The 19168-nt window shown below is 48.7% G+C and overlaps 3 protein-coding genes across 4 annotated transcripts in view; 2 read left to right on the forward strand and 1 right to left on the reverse strand.

Moving 5' to 3' along the window:
* The window catches only part of PAH (phenylalanine hydroxylase), a 104568-nt gene extending 89167 nt beyond the window's left edge, over positions 1–15401 (reverse strand). Inside the window, exon 1 of the mRNA XM_045463158.1 lies at positions 15288–15401. The gene's annotated coding sequence lies outside the window, so the exon portion shown is untranslated. The remainder of the gene's footprint in view (positions 1–15287) is intronic.
* Positions 10756–14958, forward strand: LOC123590242 (early nodulin-20-like). Its single transcript, XM_045463161.1, has 2 exons — positions 10756–11942; positions 13203–14958. Exons 1-2 carry the CDS (start codon positions 11831–11833, stop codon positions 13601–13603), a joined length of 513 nt encoding a protein of 170 aa, XP_045319117.1. The 5' UTR covers positions 10756–11830; the 3' UTR covers positions 13604–14958.
* ASCL1 (achaete-scute family bHLH transcription factor 1) lies at positions 15338–17649 on the forward strand. 2 transcript variants are annotated; one of them, XM_045463159.1, is made up of 2 exons: positions 15338–16135; positions 16495–17649. In XM_045463159.1, the coding sequence occupies exon 1, from the start codon at positions 15338–15340 to the stop codon at positions 16085–16087; it is 750 nt and encodes a 249-aa protein (XP_045319115.1). In that variant the 3' UTR covers positions 16088–16135; positions 16495–17649. The 2 variants fall into 2 exon arrangements, with proteins under 2 accessions (XP_045319115.1, XP_045319116.1); XM_045463160.1 differs by having other exon boundaries at positions 16501–17649.
* Positions 17650–19168: the final 1519 nt, after the last annotated feature.

A 19168-nucleotide genomic window follows, 5' to 3' on the forward strand; every position in this document is an offset into this window, starting at 1 on the left:
GGCACAAATCTACAGCGGTTCTGTAAACTTTAGTTTGTAAAGTAATATGCTTTAAGCTTCCAAACTATCAACCATATGTTATAGGAAAAAATGATTTATCTTTTCATTTGCTCTGTAGGTAAGAGTAAACATTTTGATGAGATGATAAGGGTGTTCACCAAAAATATAGAACAAGTTGTAGAAGTTTATCAGGCACTTAATTTATAAAAATATGTTAATTTGTCTGAACTGTGTGGCATTTTGCTAGCTTTATGTAATGTGTGATTTGTTTATATTTCTGCTCTAAAGGTATATTCATTTTTCTACATAATATTTATATTTTTTTTTATCTTTTTCCTAAATAGAGCCCCCAAAGTTTTATATGCATCAGAGTCCCCTAATCTGGATCTGTCCCCGCATAGGAATTACGTGGTTAAGACAGGAAAAAAAAGTGCCCTGCCTGGATCCAACGTAAAGTCTAGTGAGAAAATAGACCATGAAACAAACAGTAGCAGCAGGTGAGTACAGGTTAGGCTAGGTGAAGGCCAAGTGGTGTGGGAGAGCATCGGAAGTGCCCTACTGTGTTTACGGTACATGGGAATGGTTAGGAAAGGAAGGGGATCCCTGGTACCCAAGCAGCAAGGTGAGGTGAGAAATTCCTAGGTAGAAAGAAGAGCCTGAGCTCACATAAGTGTGGCATGAAATCTTCACTAGCTGATCTAAGGTTCATGAATGCTTTTAATGAAAGCTTTGATGACTCGAAATAGCTCAGGAGCTCCTCCTCCTTTACTGCTTCCCTGAATTACCTGGCCCAACTTCACCAAGGAGAGTCAACTGCCCCTTCCTTCGGTCTGGTCTTGCATTGAAAACTGCCTTTTTGCTTGCCCTCCTGCAAAAAGGAATATTACGTGAGCTCTCAGAACACAGGAACTGAGTCTTTTTTCAAGTTTTGCATCCTGGAGCATACTACATGCTTGGCATAGAGGAGGTATTCGATAAATGTTTTTGCAAATAATATTTATTCAGCTCCTGTCATGTGTCAGGCCCTGTTCTGGACACCAAAACCCACTAATAAACGGAACAGGCAAAATCCCTGCCCTCCTGGGGCCTACATTCTAGTGTCTGTTGAAAGAATGAATGAATGGTAGTGTGTATGTTAAAACAGCTCACTAAAAGAGATGTTAGGAAAGGGAACTGAGCTAATCAAAGTCTGTCCCCACCCATCTCTCTTCCTTAGCTCCAGACTGACCCCATGGATATGATGGTGTCACTCTCCTGTTTTAGAATGTCCCAGACCACCACACTTAGACCATCAGTCGGTCATTCAAGGCTTCCCATAGCCCAGCCTACCCTGCCCAAACCAACCCAACCCAGCCCTTACCGTTCACCATAACATGGCCCCCACTCCTCCCATTCTTCCCCTGCTCACACGTGTGTGAAAACAGACACGAAGAGTTCTGACACGTTAACAACCCTCATTATGTGACCCCATCAATGTCAAGTACACCGAATCCTAAGTACCTGCTAAATACCAGGTTCTGTGTGTTCCTTGGAGAGAAGATCTGATTGCTTTCCTAGAGGCGAGGAAGCTATTCACATAAAAGATCACTGCTGACTCTAGGGAGCCTAGGGCAAGTGGAAGTGAGGGGACAGACACCCCAAAGGAGGGGGATGGTTTCTCTGAATCCTTTAAATTCTTCATTAAGAGCATTTTGCATGCCACTCTCTGTATCACAGATGCACACATTCAAGCAGCTTTAGTTCCACCAAGTCCATTCATTCAATCAACAAGCATTTATTGAGCACCTGCCTTGTTCCAGACACCATGCTGAGCATGCAAAAGGAGGCCAAGCAGAACCCCTACTATTATGGAGCAGTCAGGGCAGTGGATTCTTGTCCTAAGAAAATTGGGAGGCTATTGAAAGGTTTGAATAGAGGAGCAATAGGTTACGTTACACTTTGAAAAACTTACTTTGCCTGAGCTGCGACATAAAGTACCATTTCTTTGCACTCCGATGCCTTTTACGCATTTGACTGCGTCATCTACTTATATTGTTCTGGCAGCAGTGACGATGTTTGAGGGAGATTGTACTGGAAGCAGGAAAAAACCCGAAGCAGGTTGACCAACTGGAAGACTGTTGTCATAGGGCAATGATATTAGCACTAGACGGGAGGGAAATATTTATTTATATAAATATATATTTTTAAATCCATATAAATACATAATTAAATATATACATTGATCGATATAACAATATATAAATTATACAAACAGACGATGAAAGAGGTTATATATAGTTAAGACTTGGCCATTGTGGAGAGGGTGTGAGAGAGCAGTGAGAATGTAGGACGACTCCCATGATTTTGTTTTGAGTGCGTGGATGGATGATGCCAAGCCTTGAATTATGGAACAAAAAGGAGGTAAGGATTTGAGGGAGTCAGAATGATGAGCCCCGTGTTACACGTGTTGTAGTGGATACACCAGGGGAACACCCCAGTAGCCGTGTTGGTGGTGCACTTTGAGATCCCAGGGAGAGGTCCAGGGTAGAAATAAGAATTTGAGAGTCAGGGCACCTGGGTGGCTCACTTGGTTGAGCGTCACACTCTTGATTTCGGCGCAGGTCATGATCCCAGGGTCATGGTCCCACGGTCGTGGGATTGAGTCCTGCATCAGGCTTCACATGTGAAGCCTGCTTAAGATTCTGTCTCTACTGCCTCACACGTGTCAGAATGGCTAAAATTAACAACTCAGGAAACAACAGATGTGGGTGAGGATGCGGAGAAAGAGGAACCCTCTCGCACCGCTGATGGGAATGCAAGCTGGTGCAGCCGCTCTGGAAAACAGTATGGAGTCTCCTCAAAAAATTAAAAATAGAGCTACCCTATGACCCAGCAATTGCACTACTAGGTATTTATCCAAAGGATACAGGTGTGCTGTTTTGAAGGGGCACATGCACCCCCATGTTTATAGTAGTGCTATTGACAATAGGCAAATTATGGAAAGAGCTCAAATGTCCATTGACTGATGAATGGATAAAGATGTGGTATATATATATCTCTGTATAGATATAGATATATAGATATATATACACACACACAACAGAATATTACTCAGGGGTCTAAAAGAATGAAATCTTCCCATTTGCAATAACACAGATGGAACTAGAGTATATTATGCTAAGTGAAATAAGTCAGTCAGAGAAAGATAAATATCATATGATCTCACTCATATGTGGAATTTAGGAAACAAAACAGATGAGTATAGGGGAAGGGAAGGAAAAATAAGATAAAAACAGAGAGGAGGGCAAACCATAAGAGTCTCTTTAAACATTTTTTCAATGTTTATTTATTTTTGACAGAGAGACAGAGTGCAAGCAGGGGAGGAGCAGAGAGAGAGGGAGAGACAGAATCCAAAGCAGGCTGCAGGTTCTGAGCCATCAGCACAGAGCCTGATGTGGAGATTGAACCCAGGAACTGTGAGATCATAACCTGAGCCAAGTCGGGAGCTTAACCAACTGAGCCACTCAGGTGCCGCAAACCATAAGAGTCTTTTAAATACAGAGAACAGACTGAGGGTTGCTGGAGGGGTGTTAGGTGTGGAGGATGGGCTAAATGGGTGATGGGCATTAAGGAGGGCACTTGTTGGGATGAGCACGGGGTGTTATATGTAAGTGATGAATCACTAAATTCTACTCCTGAAACCATTATTACACTATATTTATTTATTAAAAATAAATTTTATTTATTTTAAAATAAAATTAAAGATTAATTAATTAGTTAAATTAAAAAAGTTAAAATCTAAAGACCTGAAAAAAAATAAATGAATGTTTGGTAGAATTCACCTAAAAAAAATAAAAAAAATTCTCTCTCTCTCTCTCTCTCTCTCTCTCTCAAAAAGACAAATTTTAAAAATAAACATACATTAAAAATATTTTTAAAAGTTTAAAAGGAATGTGAGAGTCGTCAGCAAAAGATGTGGAAGCTCAAATCTACAGATAACATGTGTCCTTGGGAAACTGGAGATGGGAAACTAAAAACTAGTACTGAGAAAAAATTACCCAAGGGAGAAGAATCATGGTAGCCAAAGGAGGAGAGAACATTAAGAAGAGGTGAGCAATCAATAAGGCCAAGGACATTGGGACAGCCAAGTAATGTAGGACCGGAAGTAGCTATTACATTTAACAAAGTGGAGTACTGGTGAGTGTGTTAGTCTGTATTCTTCAGAGAAACAGAACCAGTAGGAGAGATCTGTATCTATATATGTATCTATCTATATCTATACTAGTAAATAGATGATAGATTAGATTAGATAGATAGATAGATAGATGATAGATAAATACTGAGAGAGAGAGAGAGAGAGAGAGAGAGAGAGACTATAAGAAATTGGTCAGTGGTTATGAAGGCTGAAAAGTCCTCAAACCTGCAGTCAGCAAGCTAGAAACCCAGGAGAACAGATGGGGTAGTTCCAGCCTGCATCCAAAGGCCTGAGAATTAGCAAAACAAATGGTGTAAGTTCCAGTACAAGTCCAAGTCTAGAGATAGGAGAAAACCAATGTTCTAGCTTGAAGACAATCAGGGAGAGTACGAGAGAGGGGGGTGGGGGGGACTCTCCCTTACTTCCCTTTTGGTTCTATTCTGGCCTTCAGTGAATTGGGTGCTCCCCACCTACATTGGGGACAAACCTCGGAGCATCCTTTGGAATTAAATAAATGGAACTGTGGTGTAGACTACTGTTCTAAGAAATATGATTGACAGCTTAGGGTGGTCATAAGATCAAGGAGTGGGTTGGCTGATTTTTAGGATGGGAAGGTAAGCATTTTATGCTACAGGTTTATGAAATAATCAATCACACCTTCCAGACTCAGCTGGGGAGAGACCAGATTGGGAAGAAATAGAACTTGGAAAAGGAGGCTGGAGAGACATCCAGTAGGAATAAGGATGAGAAGGAATCAAAGTGGAGAATGGAAAGCTAAGGTTTCCAAGGTGGAGCTGTTCTGGGTGCAAAGTCCAAGACGTAGCCTCAAAAGGAGTGGCCAAAGGGAAAGTGAAGTTTGCTTGAGTTTCAAAAGTCAAGGAAGCTGGGTACTGGGTGTTCCCATGGCCCTTTTACTCAGACGGAACAGTTCTGACCATTCTTCATGCCATCATCAAAGACTATCTCTGTAATAACTTACCAAACCTCTCCACCCCCTTCAGAAGTCACCAGGGCATCCCCTTTACCCAAAGAGAGTGTATCTATGGGACTAGTGTAATTTCTTTACCAGAAGAGATTCCTTCTTCACAGCTCTGAATAATGGACTGTGTCTCATCATCTCGAATACCTCTAGAGTACTCCATTTTCAGAGTACAAAAATTTTACTCTATAACTTGTCAAAAAGGCCAATTGGAGGGCACTTGGGTGGCTCAGTCAATCGAGCGCCGGAGTCCTGATTTCAGCTGAGGTCATGATCTCACAGTTCCTGAGTTTGAGCCCCACGTTGGACTCTGTGCTGATAGTGTTGGATTCTCTGTCTCCCTCTCTCTGCCCTTCCCTTGTTCTCTCTGTCTCTCTCTCTCTAAAGAAAATAAAAATAAACATTTTTTAAAAAGGTCAATTGGCCCCAGATTATAACTTGATGGGTCAGGAATGAAGTTTCAGAATCTGAACGTTAACAATCACCGCATATGTTTCTTTTTTTTTAAAGTTCATTTATTTACTTTGAGAGACAGAAAGAGAGAGAGAGAGAGCACAAGTGGGGGAGGAACACATATATAGAGAGAGAGGATCCCAAGCAGATTCTGCAATGTCAGCACAGAGCCCATTTCAGGGCTCGAACTCACAAACGGTGAGATGACCTGAGCGGAAATCAAGAGTGGGACGCTTAACCTACTGAGCCACCCAGGCGCCCCTCGTGTGTTTCTAATGTGGGTATTGTGGGGACGCGATACAAGCCGCACAGCACTCTATGGTTGAAGTCAATTGTACAGAGTAGAATCAGTAGAATGAATCGAAATGCCAAGGTTTTTCACACAGTACTCCCTGCAGATTTAGAAACAACCGGCAGGTGGCGAGCGACTCACACAACCCGCAGTGGAGGACTGTGAGTTTTCCTGGTCCCCAAATCCCTGACCAAAAACTGCTCAGGCCAATAAAGAAGAATCCTGTTTCTTAAGCAAAGCTGTTAGTGATAAGGTGAGTTACTTCCCTTTACACCGGATTCCTGATGAGCAATGGCCCACCCACGTCTTTCCCTTTCCTCAGGAGGCCAGCAGGTACTGGTCTGGCAGGTACTGGTACCAGTAGGTACTGGTCTACATCATGAAGTTGTGGATGAGATCATTTGCCCCCTGAAGGTTCTTTCCATAAAAAACTGGAAAAGATGTTTGTCTGCTCAAAGAAGCGAGCCATGACCACGAAAGGGTCACGTGGTGATGTCTGTATTGTCTATATAGTCAGAGCCGGAGGGGAGGTATCCTACTCGGTCCCTCATTTTGTGGATGAAAACCAGTCTAGGAAGAAGGTGAGCAATTTGCCTGAGGACACAGCGCTAGAAAGTTCCAGAACCTGGAGTCTATCTCTTTGAATTCAAGTGGCTTGCTTTTGCACTGTCCTTAACACTACGGGTATGCATGTGTCTGCAGTTCACCAGTGTCTGCTCATGACTTGCCATATGGGAGAAGCTAGGGATGACCATTTGGTTGGAGAAGAGAAGCTGTTTGACTTTAGGATTCCAAGAAGAATCTCCCCTTCCTAACTAGATTGTGTATTTACCCAATGGGGGTAGGCTGGCGGATGAGGGAGGGTGAGAGTCTAGACTAATGGAACTTGAGTCAGAGGGCTCTCCATTGTTGCCCCACCGTGACTTTTTAATGGACCTCCTTTTCTTACACACCTCCTTTTCTGCCTGCTAAACTACAAGCTTAGTGAAGGCAATGCTTGTCTTAGTTACCTCTAACTATGCTCTATAGTTAGTTGATGCATCAATGAGCATATCGACCCTGATCACTTTGGGATCAAAGTGGCATTTTCTAACACCTTAGATGAATAGCACATTCCTCCTGTTATGTACTCAGTATGCTCACACTTATTTAGCAAATGCATATAGTGTTCACTCTGTGCCAAGCACTGTTCTCAGAATGTTACAAATACTAACTCATTTCATTTCGTTTCTGTTGCTGTTTCTCTAAGGTTCCCTGTCAATAAATATCCATGTGTCAGAAATCACCCTCTTCCTCTCCCTCCTCCTCGCCCCCCAAAGACCCTGCAATACTGGGCATAGGGAAGAGTGTTGGGGGGGAAGGAAAGAGTTAACTGGCCCACCTGGGGGCTCAGTTTCCCAAATAGACTCCGGGACCCTGGCAGTGGCCTCCTTCCTCACCTCAAGTGAGCAAACGCCCTTGGCCCTTGGGGCAGACGGCCAGGTCTGCACCGAGGTGGAGACGGCTCACAGCCGCCTGGCTGATTTATAGGCCAGCGCATTCCCGGGCCGCGCCGCAAGGAGTCGGGCTGAGCTCGGACTTTGGGAGGTGATGATGGACACAGGACACGTGGCCACACAATGGGGACACACGACTGACCTCAGTCACTTCGGCAAACTGCCCCTGCTTTCAGAGAGCGGCAGGAAAGCTTCAGGAGCTCTGGAACCCTGGGCGCCTGCGTCCTTCGCCCCAGCCCGTAGCTCGTGTCACCCTGTTGAGGGCAGAGAGCACCCAAGGGCGCTCATCCCCCACCCCCGCCAGAGCTCTGAGGCCCCTCACCCTGAGCTTTAAAGCCTTTCCTGGAGCACGGGAGCCTTGATGCGGTGCACACTGTGTGAAGACAGGCACAAGGACCATTTCCTTGGGGCTGGTTCTGGCCAGGACGTGCTGGGAACGAACTTTCCCCGCGTGTCAGATGCCGGCACCCAGGGACTGGGTGACGCCTCCTCGCGGCGGGGCAGGGCGAAAGACAGAGGAAAGGCCAAAAGAGGGTGGAGAGGGTGTTGTGGGAGGTGGGGGGGGGGGGGGGGGAGGGATAGGAGGAGAGGCAACCGAGAGGAAGGGGGGATGGGAGTGGAGGCCGTATGAATTTGAGAAGGAGCGATCAAGTTGGGGAAAAAATAGCAAGGCTTTTTTTTTTTTCTTCCCTCCTTATATGCAAACTGTCACTTCGGGTTAGCGTGAGCCCTTATCTGGCTCATTAGCATGAGCTGTGGCGAACGCGCTTAAACCCTCTAATTATTTATTATGCCGTCACGGAGCAGGTCGCAACCCCGGGGCGCCCTTGCGGGGACCCGCAGAGGCGGACACTGCGCGCCGCTGGGGCGCAGCGCCCAGTGCGACTCTAAGCTACCAGGGTGAGATCCTCCTTGCTAGGAGCCCCGCGGGGAGCTGTTCCTCAGGGCAACGCGGCAGAATTATTGGGGCGTACCAGAACCCCCCCCCCCCCCGCATCCATCCCAGTGACGTGGTGCAGCCCTCGCCTCTCCAGTCTATACTTGCTCCGGGTCCTCTGAATTAGCAAATCTAAAGACCGAAGTTGGTGGGAAGGAAACAGCATTTTTTGCAAAAGAACAAGGAGCTGGAGCTTGGGTTGGGTGGTATGTTGGGTGCACCTCCCAGAAGGAACCTGGGGAGAGCCCGAAGGTGGGGGGAGCCCTCTTCCCCCTCTCCCCCACCGCTACCCCCGCCGCGTTCCGAGAGAGTTGGTAAATTGGGGGGAAAGGCGCCCGGCTGCAAGCCGGCCACTCATGTCCAGGGCTCTATTCAGAAAACAGTTTCAAAATAAGTTAACCTCGGTAGGGTGTCCCCCCCTCTCCCCTTCTAATTGTCCCCCCTTCCCCCTCCCGCCCTCCATTCGAGTCTGTTTTATGTTCCTCTGCGTTGTGCCAACTATTTTATCTTTATTCCTTCTCTTTCTCTTTGGCCATTCATTCCTTTTTTTGTGTGTGTGGCTTCCCTGGCTGATGTGCGGCTCGTTACCACCCACTGCACGCTCGCTCCTGTAGCTGAGGTGTTTCTATACAAACTCAAGCGTCCAGTTGTCATATTAATTATTACACTGAGTAATGACTGAAATGGTCAAAATAAGGGTAGCCTCGAGAGCTCTTTTTCTTGCTGCTCAAAGATTCAGCAAAGAAGCCGTGCAACAAAGCAATAATTGGTCCCCAGAAACACTCCGACAAGGCATGGAATATAGGTTTCATAGAACCCTGCGATTGTGAAGGGGGGAAAGCTCTGAATGGACCCCACGCTTCTTTTCTAAACTCTCTTGCTGAGCAAAAAATGGACCTCTGTTTGAATACTGCCCTGATCCTTGAATACTATACCCAGCAGAGAAAAAAATGCACCATTTATTGTAAGTTTTTTTTTTTTCTTCTGCAGCTATTCATGGGGTCTCTGTGAAGAATCAGCTGGTTTTGTTTACCGTGAAAGACCTTTACTTTATTTTCATTCTTGGAGGAGGTGGGGTGGGGGGGAGGGACAGAGAGCCATGTGCCTAGACCGAGAGGAGCTGGCCTACTGTAACAAAATAGAGTGTAACAAATCCTACAAAAGTTTAGAATGTATTGATTCTTTGGAGAGCTATATAGATTAACGACTTTCTTTATGCTTATCCCAGGAAGGTATTTAATCATAATGTAAATGGGGCTTTAGAAAAAATAAAGACTTAGCAGCGTTAGTTCTCCTATTTGGAGAACTTCAAAAGGACTTGTGAGAGTGGCTGCAAATTACTCCCTCACCCCGCCCGAAACCCCCCCTCCCTAACCCAAAAGCCACAATAAAATAATAGTTTGTGCTTTTATTGTTTTGTTTTTTTTCCCAGCTTTTCTTTTTCTCCTTTTTAAGGCGTATTGAAAAAGCAAATAGATTTGTTTGAAGCCTGGATTCCTTAATGCAGGTGCAGGCCTGGCTGCTGTGACCAAGAAGCCAAGCCAAATCTGTGGTTCATGCTATTCTGCCTCACCCACCCCCCCCCCCACCACCACCCCCCTTCCCCAGGCCATCCCAGGCCGGTCAGACCTAACTCGGGGCTGGGCAGCAACAGTTTCTGAAGTTACCTTGGGAAGGGTGAGCTTGGAGACAACAGATTAAGCACTAATAAACTTTTCATATTTCCTGGATAGGACGGTGTCGAGTACAGGCCATGAATACTCTGTATACCCTCTTTTCCTGACGCATCTGTGACTTCTGGGACTTAGCGCTCACTGAAATTGAGGTTTATGCTAAAGATATTGTCTCCAAATCAAGAATCAAGGCCTGTGTTCATCTTTGTACTTAAATGTAATTTTGTTAAGTGATCTGTTCAACGGAAAATCTAGTTTCACTTTTAATGTTAACTCCCTTCCCCCCAAACAAAAAGGATGGATGGAACCTTTTAAAAGACATAAGGCATATCTCCTTTCCGTGGAGAGAAGGTGCACAATTCTGGAGCTTGAAGAGAGTGTGTGAGCAAAGGTAGCACTGGTCTGCCTTTAACTGTGAGTGGAAATTACGGTAACAGACTTGGGGTACCAGGGCCTCAGGTCTCCGGGGCAGCAGATCCTCCTGTATCACCAGGAAAGCCGGCTCCCCATGTAGATACCAGTGCTGAAGGCAGACCAGGATTAAACTAAAGTATGGTCCAGTTCCAGGATTCCCTAACATAGAAGAGGGGCCTGCAATGCTAAAACAGAACGGCTTTCATTGTTTTGCAGGAGAAAGAGAAACCTTCCCATCTTTCTGGGATGTCTATATTCTGGGTAATACACACCAAAGGCGGTCAATGTCCTGCCACCCCATTACAAGAATGGCAATCCCTGATATGTGTGGAGGGATTTACAAAGTGAATTCACAAACATCAGATTTAATTCTCCTGACAGCCTTGACAGATGAGCAAAGAAAGTGTCACTACTCCATTTATGGATGAAGGTATTAAACACTCCTTTTGTGAGTTTTCTTCTCCCTCCGCATCTAGATAAATGGCATTTTGAGTGTCCTAGTCAAGTAAAGCCCAGGGGACTTGCTCAGAGGCAGGCCCCCTGGTTGCCAAGAGAGCCACAGAAAGCTAGAGGTCAGGGCCAGTGGTTCTGCTAAAGCCCCTACATGCGCAAGCCGTGAAGCTTGTCCGTATCTGACCTCACTTGCTTCTGTTTTATGTTAAAATGTTGGGTTCAGTGCCACCTTGATTTTTGAGCATCACCCCATTCCTCTAAAATGACGGGAATTACCCACTTCCAGGTGCTGGGACAGTGGGACAGGGTGGTGATGACGATCCCATGGCTGGACAATGGCTACAGCGATTATCACAGCGTGGTACCAGGAAGCATCCTCCCACAATCCCTTTCCTGGATGGGCTGTGTGAGCAGTGACTTCCTCATAGTTTTAGAAAGGCTATTCTCATTAATCCCTTCCTATTTACCCCTGGCCCAGAGCGCTCCACATACATCTGGTTGAAACCTCACAACTCTTGGAAGTAGGTACCATAACTTCGAGCATAGGGCAGGTGAGGATTGTATCAAGTCCTAGCTATGAGGACTAGAACAGAGGCTATTTGCTCAAAGTTGTAGCTGTTAAGCAACAGAGCCTGGATACCAAATCAAATCTATTTGTTCTATCTGCCAGTGCAAAGTCTAGGTTCCCTGGGCCTCAGAGAGTATACGGCAGTTCTCTCAGGGGTGAGTGTGTGTGTGTGTGTGTGTGTGTGTGTGCAGGGGTGGGTCCTAATCTAGGTCACAGGGTCAGAAGCAGGATTCCAATGTCCTTTTAAGCCTCAGTGTTTGTTTCAAACTGATGAAACAACCAGAAGGGCAATTTCCGTGGCAAACTCTTGCTGGTGGTGCACAATCCCCAAAGACAGAGGCCAAGCCCCTCGAAAGGGAAGCTAGCCCACTGAACCTTGTGGTCGGAGAAGATGGAGAGGACACTGCCCGGCTGGGAAGGGTGGGTGGCAGGAGGAGCCTGCTTTGCGCTCACTCAAGTAGGCAGAAGGGAACGCCTGGGTTTTTGGAGATTTTGCAAAGCCGGTAAGGTCTCAGGCTGAGGATGCGGGAGTGGGGCGGGTTGAGAATGGGAGCTGGCTCTGGGCTGGAGCGGGGAGAAAAGGGACAAACGTTCTGGTGGCTTTGGCCGGAAGGATCCCAGCGCTCGCTGTCTTTTCTCCTGGGCGGAGGCCAACACGCAGGACCACTACAATGCATGGCTTCACTAGTGGGAGTATTCGGGAGCCCATGTGATGGAGTGGGAGGGGGGGCTAGGGGTTGGGCTTAGGCTGTGGCCTTGAAGTCTCTGACAATTAGGATCTCCGCGCGCACGAGTGAAGTCCGCACCCCGAAAAAGAAACCGAGGACGCGCGCGGGCTATTGGCAACTTTTCCGCACCCCTAGACACACCACTGGAAATGAGCTGGTGTTCGCCGCTCTTGCACTGATCCAGAAACTGAGGGCCGTAGAGAAAGAGGAGCTTGTTCAAGGTTAAAACGCAGAAACAGTGCTAGAGCCAGGACCACGGGCTTTGTCAAATGACGGAATGATAGCGTCTGAATTGGAAGGGCGCTTGAATCAGCCTGCGAAAGAAAACGCACTTCGATGGGTCCGTGTTGGCGACTCCGCTCATTTTGCTCAAGAGGAGTGGATGGGGCACAGGCGGCTTTTCGTGGACGCCTCCTAGCGGCCTGCACCCGGGGCTCACCGCCGGGGCGTGAGGGTGGGGAGACACGCCTGAATAACCGCTATTTGGTCAGGTGGTCTACCAGGGGCTTCTTGGGGTAGCAAAGCGGTGATGTGGCTGTTTTAGGCCTCACAGCCTCCTATACTTCCCAGAAATGAAGACAAAAGTTATCTTGGAGTCCTCTCAACTCCTTTCCTGGGGTGGGGGGCGGGGGGTTGGGGGTGAGGGGAGAGGACAGAAGTGTAAATGCCACCGAGTCCATCAGTCCTGTGGGGTCGACAAGCCACAGGTTACTGTGAGGAAGGAGGCTGGGTGGGGAAAGAGGGTTACAGAACTGGTCTCTGTTGGCACGGTTAGGTTCCGTGCTTCCCAAACCCACACGTTTTCAAAGAGGAAACTGAGGCAGAGAAGACAGGTGCTTCACCTCGGAGCCATTCGTCCTCACTGCCCATCACCGCCACCGCTACTGTTCTGGCAGCCCTCGAAGCTAGGCACACAAACCAAAGGTGGCTCCTTGGGTCACCCCCATAGGTCTTTAGAAAGACCCATCTCCCCAAAGGGAAGTCCAATGAGAAGCAATTATTTGGGTAATTCTCCACAATCGTCCCTGCTTTCAGGTCTCCGATCAAAACTGTCTATTTCTACTGCACAAATCAAGCGGACGATTCCCTCTTCTTCTATGACGCGACCTGAGACGTGCCCCCAGCCTCCTTCCCCCGCCTCCAGCAGAGCGGTGCGGAGATGGGAGCGGCGGCTGGGTCCGCATTCTCCAAAGGGCCGCTTCCCAAGGCGCCCCGAAGCTGGACCCGGCTCCGGCCGGAGAGCGCCAGGGCCGAGGCCCAGGAAGGGCGCCTGGGTGGGCGCAGTCCCAGCGGCCGAGCGACGGCTGCAAGCGACTCCCCCTCCCTCGCGGCGCCAGCACGCGGCCCCGCCGGGCTCCGCTCCCAGTCGCCTGCCACCGGCCCGCCGGGCACACGCCTGGGGCGGGATGGAGGCTGCGCCAAGGCAGCCGAGGTAACTGCGGCGGTGCCCAACGACCAGAGAAACTCCTCTGGCCCCTCAACCTCCACCCCCAACTCTTTTCTCAGACCCACTTTGGGAAACCCCAGAGCGCCCCGCGCTTTATGCATCCCCCAGCCGGTCCGGAAATCATCCTCTGGGATAAAGCCACTGAGGTCATCCTGGGGGGCATCGCGGCCAAACACCTACGTATAGTTCTGATCCCAACCAACCCTCAAGGAGATCACCTCCCGTCTTTATCGGCCCCCTCCACAGTTGTTCAGTTGTGAGGAGCATATCCTAGTTTTTATACCTGGATGGGACATTAGAGACCATCCAATCCAAACTTCTGTTGCTACAGACGAGGAAACTGAGGCTCGGAGCGGATTCCACTCACCAAGGGCCACAGAGCTAGCGAGAGGATGCTTTGGGACTAGAACCCAGCCTTAACGGTACTTTTATTTACTTTCGCAGTCCAGTAATTCCCACGGAGTTCTCCCCATCTTTCTAACCTTCGATCCCAAATTTGCTTCAGCTCCCAAGAACGGCGAAGACCCCTCCCCCCCCCCCCAAGAGAATGACAGTAGGTAGAAGAAAGCAGGAAAAATGGAGCCCCAGTCTCGTCAACCCGCACACCGCCTCGTGGCACTTTTTCTGCTCAAAGCCTTCCCTGAGCTTTGCTCCAAGTTCTCAGGAGAATCCCGAGGCACTTCACCCCAAACCTTTCCACCCATACACCCCCAATTCCCAAGGCCATTCGCCCGTCCAGACACGCCGGCCCCCCCTTTCTAGAGCCACCCCCCGGCTGCAGCCCGCCCTAAGCGCGCCGCCTGTTTATTCAGCCGGGAGTCCGGCACGCGCCAGGCGCACGCACTGCAACAACAAACCCGGCTGAATGGAGAGTTTGCAAGGAGCCGGCGCAGGGACCGGGCGGGGGGAGGGGAGAGGAGGAGGGAGAGTTTAGGGAGTGGGTGGGAGGAGGAGGGAGGAGGAGGGGGGAGTGGGGGCTGCAGCCGCTCGCTACAGCAGCGGGGAGTGGGGGGCGAGGCGGGGCCAGCGCTGCGCGTGGGGCTGGGTGTCCCATTGAAAAGGCGGCCGCACTCCGGCCGCCCAGCACTCTCTCACTTCTGGCCAGGGAACGTGGAAGGCGCACCGACAGGGCACCGGCCAGGGAGGGCGAGGGCAAGAAGGAAATAAGAAAGAAAGGGAGTTAACAAAATTTAAAAAAACAAAACAAAACAAAAACAGCCTGAGCCACGGCTGGAGAGACCGAGACCCCGGCGCAAGCGAGCGCAGCCCTAGGGGGCGAGGAACGGGAGACTCAGCAGAGCGTGCTCACCACTGACTTTTGCTCCTTCTGCCTTTAAAACAAAACAAAACAAAACAAAAACAACAACAACAACAAAAAAAAAACAACAAGAAGGCGCGAGCGGCAGGCTCACACGCGAGCGCCACGCGAGGCTCCTGAAGCCAACCCGCGAAGGGAGGAGGGGAGGGAGGAGGAGGAGGAGTGGAGGGAGGAGGAAAAGCGTTTGCACCTTCGCTGCTCCCACCCAAAGAAGTCTCCCTGGGATTTTGTTTGGGTTTTTTTGTTGTTGTTTTGTTTTTTTAACTTCCCTCCGGACTGCCTCTTCATCTCTCCCCTTCTTTCCCTCTCTGTTCGTGCACCCAAGTCCTGTCTGTGTCCCCTCGCGCGCCCGCACCTCGCGTCCCCGCTTGCTCCCCTTCGGCGACTCTTTGGCGGCCGCTGCGCATGGAGAGCTCTGCCAAGATGGAGAGCGGCGGCGCCGGCCAGCAGCCGCAGCCGCAGCCGCAGCCGCAGCCGCAGCCGCAGCAGCCCTTCCTGCCGCCCGCAGCCTGCTTCTTTGCCACGGCCGCGGCGGCGGCGGCGGCGGCAGCGGCGGCGGCGGCGCAGAGCGCACAGCAGCAGCAGCAACAGCAGCAGCAGCAGCAGCAGCAGCAGCAGCAGCAGCAGCAGGCGCCGCAGCTGAGCCCGGCGGCCGACGGCCAGCCCTCAGGGGGCGGTCACAAGTCAGCGTCCAAGCAAGTCAAGCGACAGCGCTCGTCCTCGCCCGAACTGATGCGCTGCAAACGCCGGCTCAACTTCAGCGGCTTCGGCTACAGCCTGCCGCAGCAGCAGCCGGCCGCCGTGGCGCGCCGCAACGAGCGCGAGCGCAACCGCGTCAAACTGGTCAACCTGGGCTTTGCCACGCTCCGGGAGCACGTCCCCAACGGCGCGGCCAACAAGAAGATGAGCAAGGTGGAGACGCTGCGCTCCGCGGTCGAGTACATCCGCGCGCTACAGCAGCTGCTGGACGAACACGACGCGGTGAGCGCCGCCTTCCAGGCTGGCGTCCTGTCGCCCACCATCTCCCCCAACTACTCCAACGACATGAACTCCATGGCCGGCTCGCCGGTCTCCTCCTACTCGTCCGACGAGGGCTCTTACGACCCACTCAGCCCCGAGGAGCAAGAGCTGCTCGACTTCACCAACTGGTTCTGAGGGGCTCGGCCTTGTCCTGGCCCCGGTGCGAGTGGACTTTGGAAGCAGGTAGGTTGCATTTGGGAGTGAACAGTGTGATATTCTTACCTTCATTCTTTTTCCTCCGTCTTAGTGTCTGTAGGAGGGGGACTGTCTCCACGGAGATGGGGGGGAGGGGTTGATTTAAAGAATTTGTAAATTAATTTAAAGTTTGTCGGTTTCAAACCCTGGTTTGTTAGTTTCAGTATTGGCCTCTAAGAGTGGCTGGAGGGAGGGATAACGGGGGGGGGGCGGTTTGCGAACGATGGAGAACCAAGTGCTAGGACCTGTCAAAAGAAGTGCTGCACCTGACAGATCCTCCCTCAAACCTCCACTTTCCCCCACTGCCAGCCTCCGAGTTCATACTAACCTCTCCCCTTCTTCTCAAGTTATAGGGTCACCGCACAACCTACATCTTTAGTGCTTTCTTGTCAGCGATGTTGGAAGGGAGGAAAAAAAAAAGAAAAAAGAAGAGAAGAAGGAAAGAAAAAAATAAATTCAGGCAACCAACCGCAAGACCAACTAAGCAGCGCATGCCTGAGAAGCAAGGCTCTCTCGAAACAGGGATGCGCTCAGAACTCTATCTTTGCACTCCCAATTCTTTACGGAGATATGAAGGGTGACTAGGACCTGAGTCAAAGTGCAGAATGCAGCTTGCGTGCAAAAGCAGTGGGCTCCTGGCAGAAGGGAGCAGCACAGCCCTAGAGAAAACTCCCACCCACCAGTAACAGGCAGAACTGAAAGCACTTGCTGGGGTGCCCTCACCTCCCCGCCCTCTCTGAAAGTGCAGTTCTAAGCCCTGTAGAAATGGGTTGGTGTCTTTCTTCTCATTATCCCCATCCCAATATGCTGTGGACATTTGTCTGCAGTGAAATTATGCTATACTCAGTCCTTTGAAACCCAGATCCTCCCCGGGGGGGAGGGGCTCCCCAAACCCCATTTCCTCACACCATTTCTACCATTTTCATCATAGAATGCTTCCAATCTTTTGTGAATTTTTTTATTATAAGAAAAATCTATTTGTATCTATCCTAACCAGTTTGGGGATATATTAAGATATTTTTGTACATAAGAGAGAAAGAGAGAAAAAATTTATAGAGTTTTGTACAAATGGTTTAAAATGTGTATATCTTGATACTTTAACATGTAATGCTATTACCTCTGCCTATCTTAGATGTGTAGTTCACCTTACAACTGCCATTTTCCCCACGTGGTTTTGTAAAGAACTCTCCTCACAGGTGAGATCAAGAGGCCACCAGATGTACTTCAGCACCAATGTGTCTTACTTTATAGAAACTTTGTTAATGTATTAATGATGTTATTAAATACTGTTCAAGAAGAACAAAGTTTATGCAGCTACTGTCCAAACGTAAAGTGGCAGCCAGTTGGTTTTGATAGGTTGCCTTTTGGGAAATTTCTATCACTGCCTTTTTTTTTTTTTTTTTCCTTACTGTTTTATTACAGACTTACAAGAAACGTGTATAACCCTGTTTTATACAAACTAGTTTCATAATAAAACTTTTTTCTTTTTTTACAAATGAAAACAATCAGCCTCCTCCACGTCTTCCTTGACTCCACGGTCCCTGTACAAGTTATTTTCGAAATGCCAAAGGGGAGGAGTGGGTGGGGGAGAAGAGGGTGGTATACAGCATGCTAAGTGGCAGAATTGACAAAGATAAGTGCTATAACCAGTCCTACCCAAGGTGACTCTATGACAAACGTAGAGGGAAAAGATAGGTAAGTAAAGACAACTTTCTTCCACTTTTATGCTGCAAACGCGCAAGCGTGCACACACACACACACACACACACACACACACACACACACACCTAGAGAACAGGTGGTGAGTAATGGCTGCAATGTCTTTTGATGACATGATTGTATATTTAAAAAATGTCCCAGAAAAATGAACTGGAAGGAGAGGATCCTCACCTTCACTTTCTAACCCTTAGCCCCATTTGGAGAGTTTCTCATTGTGAAACCATGGAAAAGCTGGATGAGATAATGGATATTAGGGGTGGGGGTAAAGCTGCTGGTACTAGAGCTTGTGCAGGGCAGGGGTGGGGGGGGGGAGGCAGTCTTTGCTGTGCTCCCAGTGGTGGGTGTGTTCTTCCTTCACTTCTAGGCACACATTTTCTGTTCCTTTTCCCCACTCCACACACTTCCCATATTGATTTTAAGTAAGGAGCACCTATGATATGAATTCTTTGCACAAGGAGTTAGATTTAAATGAATAAAAGCCTTAGAAATGTGTGGTCGCTTTGAGACACTGGCCTATCTACGTTTGTGACTCTCTCCGAATAGCGTGAGCTGCGTGTAAAAGTACCCAATTACCAAGATTCAAAAAGAAATTGGTGGGTTTTTGGCTGGCTTGCTTCTTGTCAGTTAGCAAGGACGTGATCAGAATCCTACCCCCTCTCTCGTTGGCTCTTCGCTCCTGCCTGCATTACTTGCAGATTCAGTTTGCGTGTCTCCAGCCAAGCGGAAAGCCTAGCGCAAAATGCATCTTACAAAACCCAACAAAGAACGGAGAGCCAGCATGTCTTCCAGAGTTAAAAATCTAGTCTGTGTTGGTACATCTATACCATTTAGTGCACAGAATAATCATTTTTTAAAGCCGCGATGCACGGAGCACGCCACAGCGTCTGATGTCATTTTGGTAAATGACCCTCTATAGAATGCACATTGAAGCTTCAGTCCTTTTCAAAGAGATGAGCGTAATTAAGGGGAAAAAAAATCAGTAAATTCCTCATCGCCATAAATAATCGGACTTTCTGCCAGCAGTGGGCCAATTTAGAGCTTACTTGAGGGAAGTAATGCCTTTGTGATGCCTGCCTTTATTTTTATCTTCTCATTTGGAGGACCAGAGCTGGGGTCCCCCCCCCAATTTCTTTTAATTTAGCTCCTTTGCAAGTTTCCAGATAAGGTATGCAAAGAAAGTGTAGCAAGTCATTTATGGCTATGAATATAACATTAGGATAATGTTTCAGCACCCACAAAGGGGATTTTTCCCCCCTTCTCCTCGTGAAGACAGGTGTTCTTTTACTCACTTCTGAATGGGAA

Source organism: Leopardus geoffroyi, chromosome B4, assembly GCF_018350155.1.
Source record: "Leopardus geoffroyi isolate Oge1 chromosome B4, O.geoffroyi_Oge1_pat1.0, whole genome shotgun sequence".
In the NCBI taxonomy this organism is placed as follows: Eukaryota; Metazoa; Chordata; class Mammalia; order Carnivora; family Felidae; genus Leopardus; species Leopardus geoffroyi.

Excerpts from the sequence above, each read along its gene's own strand:
- LOC123590242 (XM_045463161.1), top strand. The coding sequence starts at position 11,831 with ATGGAGAGGACACTGCCCGGCTGGGAAGGGTGGGTGGCAGGAGGAGCC. Across the intron at positions 11,943-13,202 it reads TTGGAGATTTTGCAAAGCCG|GTCTCCGATCAAAACTGTCT; the intron begins GTAAGGTCTCAG and ends CCCTGCTTTCAG.
- ASCL1 (XM_045463159.1), top strand. The coding sequence starts at position 15,338 with ATGGAGAGCTCTGCCAAGATGGAGAGCGGCGGCGCCGGCCAGCAGCCG.